General features: G+C 35.6%; 1 protein-coding gene across 1 annotated transcript; it reads right to left on the bottom strand.

Moving 5' to 3' along the window:
* Nucleotides 1-1188: 1188 nt before the first annotated feature.
* Nucleotides 1189-7988, bottom strand: LOC149572599 (uncharacterized). Its single transcript, XM_089813700.1, has 3 exons — nt 7459-7988; nt 6611-6656; nt 1189-6503 (listed from the first exon to the last, which is right to left on the bottom strand). Exons 1-3 carry the CDS (start codon nt 7800-7802, stop codon nt 1533-1535), a joined length of 5361 nt encoding a protein of 1786 aa, XP_089669826.1. The 5' UTR covers nt 7803-7988; the 3' UTR covers nt 1189-1532.
* Between the last annotated feature and the right edge of the window lie 1108 nt (nt 7989-9096).

Here is a 9096-nt window from a genome sequence, read left to right on the forward strand (position 1 = left end):
TTTGTCTTTTTACACAAGACTGAAATAAACAAGTGATCTAACTGTTTTTAGACAAATGAAGGGGTTGAATGAGCCAAATTTTCCTTAACTTTTCATTTATTTCATTGGGTATGGTATGAGGAGGTGAGTAAAAAGCACCAAGGCGAGAAAGACAACCAAATGCTATCACGTGCTTTCCATCTACTTTGGCAGCTGAAATTAGGTTTTCCGCACGAGACAAGACATCACATAAAACATATTGTGAGATCCCACATTGGGTCAGTCCAAGCTTTTACTTTCAAATGAATGCCACCGTATTTTAGTTGGTTCTTAAAATCTGTTCAAGACAAAATCTCTTTTTTCTATATGTGGCTGTGTTGGGATTTTGTTGCTGTCCCAACAGTCACATAAAGTTGCATAGAGAAAAGTCTAAATCATGTTACTGTAAAAAATGTCCCAAAGTGTGGATGGAAAGGATCATCCCACATAAGCAAATTTGGTCTCGTCTTACACTGTACCGTGTAACATATATCTGTTAGTTTTGGATAGAAAGGCTCTTTTGAGGTGCATAATGCACAACCTTAATCAATGAGACACATGATGCTGGGTTGTGGGGATACTATTAAATAAATAATTTCTTTTTCTTTCATCCTTTTTTTAATTGATAAATTTTCTTTCATCCTTGGCCCATAGCTCCTAGATCCACTAACCTCATGTCCTTAGGCCGTCGTTTAATTCTAATTTTTGTTTCAAAAAAATGAAACACAGTACGTGGTTCTACAATTTCATTTCTTTACTTTTATTAGGGCCACCAGTTCTATAAATAAATGGAAAAATAATTAAATTGCACAGTAACTGCTAGCCAAAAAATTCTAGCAGCCTACCTACAAGAATTAATGTCCAGTTTTCATGGGTGTGTGCTATCCCTGCATCCTATAGTCTACTATTAAAATCCTTACAATCAGCTAAAAGAAGCATAATCTCATGCACAAAAACTTCGTTAAAGATGGTTTAAACAAAATTAGTTTCAGATATTATTAAAATCTTTCTTTCATTCATAGGCTGAAAGAAGCATGTAAAATAACTTTGTTAAACATGATTTTGATAAAATTAGTCTTCTGGAGTTATTAAATCTTTCATTCATTACATTAAGTTCTATGTTAAAAAACTTTGTTAAAGATGGTTTTGACAAAATTAGACCCATAGATCTTATTAAAATCTTTCATTCATTAATAGGCTGAAAGAAACATTACTGCTTATGTCAAAAACCTTTGTTGAAGATAATTTTGACAAAATTATTTAAAACTGTACATAGTAATACATACTCTGCCTTGACCATCAAGAACCATCAAGGATTATTTATATGTATCCTGCTTCTAGACTATGAATATCTAGTATCTATATATTGATAGCTATGGTCCAAAGAGCTACTTACTTATCTTCTGCTTCTAGAGTATGAATATCTAGTATCTACTTATTGCTGGCTATGGCCTAAATACAAAGAAATGTTCGATCTGTGTCTCTCTCTCTGACTTTCAAAGTTAGTCATAAAGTCAAGTGGCATCTGGTGAAGTAGAAATTGTGGCAAGCTTGCTTGCCAACAGAAAGAAAAAAGCAGCAAATGCAAAGACACATACAAATATCCTGATCCTAGTTGTCAGATTCCTTGGGAATTGAGCCGAATGAAATTTGACTTCTTCAGCAGTAGAGTCCAACTGTGGAGGATGCAATGGATCACACCCACTCTTTACTCTTTTTGTGACTGAAATAGGATTAGCAACTGCCCCTGATTCTGATTTCATGACACTATCTGCTTCATTGTCGGTTGACTCTTTATGCACCTCAGTTTCATTTGATAAACCTACAAGAATGCATCTTGTAGAAACGATATGAGTAGATGTATTTTGATTCAATTCCTTCTGGCCATTGCCACAATGTGTATCTGTACTTGAATCTTCTGAGTTTTCTGTATGAACTCCCTCTACCTCAGGGGACTCGCTTCGCTCTTGTTTATAGTCTTCATTTGCTGCTTTATCAGTTGTCTCCTGCTGATACTTCTCCTCAGAACGAAGTGCATCTCCACTAGAGTATTCTGATTCATTACCATCAACTTCCTTTGGCTTGGTTTGCAGGTCTTTAGGATCAACAATCTCATTTGGGCACAGCCCCTTGGGAATTAAAGTATTGTTAATGGAAAAGTATGATTCCTTACCATTAACATCTGCCCTCTCGCATTGTTTGTATTGATTCACATTTTCTAAATCAATTGTTTCTTTGGAATCAACTATATTCTGCTGGCGCTGTTCCATGGAAAGACATGCATTTTCTGATTGTTCCAGCTTTTCTAAATCAATTGTATTCCCTTTGCATTTTTCACCAGAGATATGCAGATTATCTAAAACCTCAGACTCACTCATCTCCCTTTGGTATTGCTTATTTTTGAGAGATAAATCTTCGACTGAATCCAGTTTATCTATTGAATTAGCTGCCTCCTCCTGCAAATGTTCTTGGCTTGTAGGTAAAATTTCCTCTGTTAAATCTGGTTCCTCAAACTTATTAATTACTTCTTCAATTCCTTGGCTCTCAACATGTGCATTATGGACAAAAATTTGTGAGTCAATTGAATCAAGTGATTCCTCTTTGCAAATGAGAGCATCTTCCTCTTTATCTTCTTTTTCATTTGAATCAATAGTACTTTCTTCACACTGCACATCCATATCAGACATAACTTCACCAGAGATGTGCAGATTATCTAAAACCTCAGATTCACTCATCTTCATTTGATATTGCTTATTCTTGAGAGATAAATCTTCAAATGAATCGAGTTTATCTATTGAATCTGCTGTCTCCTTCGGGGAATGTTCTTGGATGATGGGCACAACTTCCTCTGTTAAATCTGGTTCCTCAAATTTACTAATTACGTCTTTGCTTCCTTGACTCTTAACATGTCCATGTAGGACAAAATTTTGTGTCTCTATTGAGTCAAGTGATTCCTTTTGGTATTCCTCTTTGCAGATGAGAACATTGTCCTCTTTTACTTCTTTTTCATTTGAATCAATATTCCTTTCTTCACACTGCACATCTATATCAGACATATCTTCACCGGAGATATGCAGATTATCTACTGCCTCAGAGTCACTCATCTTGCTTTGGTAATGTTTACTCTTGAGAGATAAATCTTCCACTGAATCCAATTTACCTATTGAATCAGCTGTCTCCTCCTGGGAATGTTCATGGGTGATGGGCACAACTTCCTCTGTTGAATCTAGCTCCTCAATTTTACTAATTACTTCTTCACTCACTTCATTTTCAACTTGTGCATCGTGCACAAAAGTTTGCGAGTCTGTTAAATCAAGTGATTCCTCTTGGCATTCCTCTTTGCAAATGAGAGCATCTCCTCCTTTATCTTCTTTTCCATTTGAATCATTAGTACTTTCTTCACACTGCACATCCATATCAGGCATATCATCACCAGAGATATGTGGATTATCTGGTACCTCAGACTCACTCATCTCCCTTTCATATTGCTTACTCTTGAGAGATGAACCCTCCACTGAATCCAGTTTACCTATTGAATCAGCTGCCTCCTTCTGGGAATGTTCATGGATGCTGGGCACAACTTCCTCTGTTAAATCTAGCTCCTCAACTTTACTGATTACTTCTTCACTCACTTGATTTTCAACATGTGCGTCATGCACAAAAGTTTGCAAGTCTATTGAATCAAGCGACTCCTCTTGGTAATCCTCTTTGAAAATGAGAGCATCGCCTCCTTTATCTTCTTTTCCATTTAAATCATTAGTGCTTTCTTCACACGGCACATCCATATCAGACATATCATCACCACAGATATGTGGATTATCTAGTACCTTAGACTCATTCATCTCCCTTTCATATTGCTTACTCTTGAGAGATATATCTTCGACTGAATCCAGTTTATCTATCGAGTTGGCTGTCTCTTTCTGGGAATGCTCTTGGATGATGGGCACAACTTCCTCTGTTAAATTTTGTTCATCAACTTTACTAATAAGTTCTTCACTTTCTTGATTCTTAACAAGTGCATCTTGGAAAAAAGTTTTTGAGTGTATTGAATCAAGTGTTTCCTCTTGGTGTTCCTCTTTGCAAATGAGAGTATCTCCTTTGCTATCTTCTTTTTCATTTGAATCAATAATACTTTTTTCACATCGTGCATCCATTTCAGATATATCTTCAATTTTTTCTAGTGATGGTTCGGAATTTTCTTCTTTGAGATGTAAATTGTTCTCTGACCTAATGTCTTTATCTAGATCTTCCTTTGAAGTGGCACTTACACTCTCTGATTGCTCTTGTGCCTCCCCTTCATCAAAACCTTCAAAATCCTTTGAATTGATCTCCCCATGCTGGTTTGATCCATTTTCGTGAGATACATGTTCACCCAAAGCTACAAATTCCGTAGAATCATTTGCCTCCAAATGGCATTGTTTACCTTCATGAGCTACATCGACCTTGTTATTTTCCAACTCCTCTGAATCAACCATCTCTGGCTGCCAGTTCTCTGAATGTGATTCAAATGTTCCCTCGGTTAGGCTTTGTTCTTTGCTCAGAATGTCCTGTTCATATGTAGCAACCATTTCATTCTGGGGTGCATCTTCAACTGTCTCCTCCTGGAATTGTTCTTTTTGAGGACTGAAATATTGCTTTGAAACTACTATTTCCTTGTTTTGGAAAATTTCATCAGCGTAGCTTTCACATTCATTATGATCTAAATTTTCAAAATTATTAGATTCTATTCCATTATAATGGCATCCTTTACTGTTGCAGGCTTCATTTAACTTGAAATTTTCGACCTCCTGCAATTGAGTCCTCTCTTGATGCTGGTTCTCCACATTATATTCAAACTTCTCCTCTTGTGGGCATTGTTCTTTGCATGGAAGCACCATTTCATTCGCATCAACTACAGGATTCTGCTGTCCATTGCAGTGAATGTGAATATTGTCTTCTGTACATTCAATTTTCTTGACTGTTTCCTGCTGGATTTGCTCTTTGAATTGACCAGAATGTTCCTCTAGTTCTTGAGCTTCCCCATTTTGGCCGCTTTCATCCCAATAGCTACCAGTTTCCTTGTAATCTGAACTTTCAAAATCCTTAGAAATAACAATTTCATTATGGCACTGTTCACCATTATTAGCTAAATCTATTGCACAATTTTCCAGCTCTTCCTCTGAATCAAGCCTTTCTTGCAGGCACTGCTCTACATTGGATTCAAAATTCTCCTCCTGTAGACTTTCTTTGTTGCAAAGAAGAAGTTCTTCATCTGCAACAACTATCTCATTTTTATATCCATCTTGATGAACATGCAAATCCATGTCTGCACATTTGAGTTCCTCTTCTGAATCTTCTAATTTTCTATGCCTGTCTATTTCATCATGGTTGCTAGTAGTGTACAAACGCCTAGGATCAACCATCTCATCATCGTATTGTTCTACTTTATGAGCTTTATCTACCATGCCATCTCCCGAATCCTCTGCCTTGAGCTGCTCTTGGAGACAGAGCTCTACATTGGATTCAAAATTCTCCTCCTGTAGACATTGTTCTTTGCAAAGAAGCAGTTCTTCATCTGCAACAACTATCTTATTTTTATATCTATCATGATGAACTTGCAAATCCACGTCTGTGCATTTGAGTTCCTCTTCTGAATCTTCTAATTCTCTATGCATTTTTACTTCATCATGGTGCTTAGTAGTGCCCTTAGAATCAACCGTCTCATTATCGTATTGTTCCACTGTATGAGCTTTATCTGCCACGCCATCTTCAGAATCCTCTGACTCGAGCCGCTCTTGGAGACACAGATCTACATTGGACTCAAATTCCTCCTCTTGGGCAAAATGTTCATCCAGTACTATCTTACTCTGTTCATTTTGATGACATTGCATATCAGCCTCTGGACAAATCAATTCCTTAGATCGATTATTCTCACGAGAGCAAAGTTCATTGGTTGGATATAAATCTTCCTCTAAATCATCTGATTCCTCATGTTGAATGCCATCTGAATGACAAACACCTCCCTTGTTATCTGAATCTTCAAAATTACTAGAGCAATCTAAACCTTTATGACCTTTATTGTCCTTGCAACCATCTGACTCCTCTGAATAGGTTCTCTCTTCCTCTAAACCAGCCCTATTTTGCTCTGCTACAAACCCACCTGATTCTACAAAACTACTAACTTCTTCACATTCTCCTTGTAACCCATCACAAGAATCAACCGACTCTTCATACTCAATTTTTCGATCCATGGACTGTTCTACGCTGCTATTGTGTACCTCCTTATCAGGAACACACTCTCTAAACTGAGAAGAAGCTTCCTTACCAGGGGTTTCTTCTGCGGTGACAAAATAAAAATTACCTTCCTTCAAATTCATCTGCGAAGAATCAATCTCTGAATCTCTTGTGTAGTTATTCTTAGAAACCTCCGAGCAGTCCTCAGAATCTGAGGACGTACTTGCAATGCTAGTTTTTCTTGAAAAGTGTGATCGAGGGGACCCTTCCTCCTGCAAAGAAATCGTAATTTATCTCCATATAAATATTATATTTATTTCTTAATAGAATTATGGACTGAACCCCCAAAAAGATTGAAATTTTTTTTTTAAAAACTAACCTTGGATTTATTCATGTCCTTCCAATCAGGAGAGACATCCAAATCGCTGGTAATGACAAAAGGCAGAATCAGAAAAAAAAGCTAAAAGGAGTTGTGAGGAATCTTAGTCTCTGAGACCATCAAGAAAAAGATGCTTTAAAAATGTACCGTTCTCACTATTTCTCCTTAACTTTTTTCAATTACCATCACTTCTCATTCTTTTCCAGATCCATTAAAACTACTTTTCCTTTCGAATAGCAGTCATTCTACACAGCTTGTTCATGTCCATTATTATACAGCCCAACTTGAAAAAAAATCTATACATAAAGAAAAGACGTTCTGCACTCGCCTGTAATTTATCATGGTGGAAGATAATCCATTGAAGAAAACAACAAATCAGAGCGTATACAATTCAAAATGAAATAACTTAAATCAGAGCGTATACAATTCAAAATGAAATAACTTCTATGAATTAAGTTAAAAAAACTCAAACTCAACTGCTTCTAAAATCTCGACAGTAATCATGGCTCGTAATGATTCTCTTATAAATGGGTCCCTTAAAATATGATTCATAGCAACAATTAGCTGAATCCCATCCCCTAACCACCAAAAATAATGATGAAAACATATTACCAAACAATTATATACATTGGTAAAACGCCTAGTGAACAAAATCTCCCTCCGGGATAATCCATCTTACTCAAACCATCACGAGAGTGAATGATTATGATCTTGCTTCAGATATAATGGGTATGAAGATTATGAAAATAAACAACTGGGTCTTAACATAAAGTTGATTCTAGAAAACTTAAATTGCCCATTTATCCACAGCAAAAACACCAAATGCAGCCAAAATGAATTGAATTTACCTCAAACTCTCAACAATCTCCACAGGTGGCTCTGTTTCTTCGCCATTTTCTGAACTGGGTGCAATCAACTCGGCCTCCTCTCGCCCAAAACACTCATTTGAATTTGGGGAAGGGCAAATTTCAGCAGAATTTTCACAGGAAGTTAGGCGATTCTTATCTTTGTCAAGTTGATTTCTGTTGGTTTTGGTGTGGCGATTCCTGAGAAGAGCAATTGCTCCAGCTGCAATTCCAACTGCAACAACTCCTCCAACCACAGCAATTCCGGCAATTCCCCCAAATTCACCGCCAACTTTGACAGAAATCTTCTTAGATTTAGCTGTTCCATCTTCCATGCTGTTCGACATGATTTCTGATACAGAGCTTCCTACCGGTCCTTGTGCTACAAAATATTTGTTGGGTTTGAAGGGGGAATGAAATAGAGAGAAAAAACAGAGAAGAGTGGGCACTTCGTGTTCACCGCCCTCTCATTGTTGACGAGTCGTTTCCTTCTCCTTAAAACCTCGTAATTTACTTGTGCTGCTCTTAAAATTCCTTTCCATTTTGTTGGGGACGACTTTTGAAGTGCTTGTCTTAGCACGCGAAATCGCCAACCAACGTGGTATCGTTAAGAGGGCCGCACAAAAACTGTTGACCTGTTTTATTATTGTTTATTTATTTTTCTAGACATTTTCTTTAATTTTATATTTCTTTCTTTTTCGAATGGCCATTCTGCCCAATTACATTGGGTAAATTTATACAATTTTCTAAAAATCTCTTTTAACAGATGGTTACATTCCCACTTTTGTCAATACAAAATGGAAAAGGAGAAGCATTTTCATGATGCTCATGAGATCAAGGTAAATATTATTAAAGTTAAAATTGTCAAGAGTAGCAAGATTTTTCTTATATTATAAGATCTCCGTCTTTAATTTATATTTTAACAATAGCATTTCGTTAGATGACTGATTTCATCTTTAATTTAATATTTAACAATAACATTTAATTTATATATTTAACAATAACATTTCATTACATAGTTATCCAAGTAAAGGATGGTTGTATTTCTATTTTTAGAATATATATTAATAGAAATTTAACTGGTTTATGAAGTATATTGTATTGATGGTTTGCATTTTTGTATATAATTGAGTATATTGTATTGATGGTTTGCATTTTTGTATATAATTGAGTATATGTTTGTTAAGTATATTGTATTTTTTATATTTGTTTAGTTGTATTTTATGTTTTTTTAATCAGATTGTCATGTAATTTTTTCTTTTGAAATATTTGTATTAATTTTAAAAATATCTTTTAATAATTTATGAGAATCAAAGATGTTTAGTTCTTTTAGATGATTCATTTTCTCTCTCTAAATTTGAAGACTTCATTTCTTCAATGCCTACATTTTTGTTCACCCATTTTCTTTTGCAGAATTGAATAGAAAATGACCACATCACATGTTTGTAGATATGATGAGATTCATGAAGCATGAAGAATTTTTTTGTTTTTATGAATTCTATGATGTTTGAAACTAATACATAAGCCCTTTTCTTATCTTATATGTTTTGGCTTCATAACAATTAGGTTTTTCTTACTCATTGAGTAGCGTCCATGATAGTAATTTTTTGCATGAAAGTTAGAAACTAAGTCTAATCGACT

Source organism: Cupressus sempervirens, chromosome 2 (assembly GCF_028749045.1).
Source record: "Cupressus sempervirens isolate cs-2001-9-10 chromosome 2, ASM2874904v1, whole genome shotgun sequence".
NCBI lineage: Eukaryota > Viridiplantae > Streptophyta > Pinopsida > Cupressales > Cupressaceae > Cupressus > Cupressus sempervirens.

Bases quoted from the DNA above. Each gene is read 5' to 3' on its own strand.
- LOC149572599 (XM_089813700.1), bottom strand. From the start codon at position 7,802: ATGTCGAACAGCATGGAAGATGGAACAGCTAAATCTAAGAAGATTTCT. The intron at 6,657-7,458 runs GTAAATTCAATT...TGTCATTACCAG, and splicing joins GAGATTGTTGAGAGTTTGAG to CGATTTGGATGTCTCTCCTG. The intron at 6,504-6,610 runs GTTAGTTTTTAA...ATTTCTTTGCAG, and splicing joins AGGACATGAATAAATCCAAG to GAGGAAGGGTCCCCTCGATC.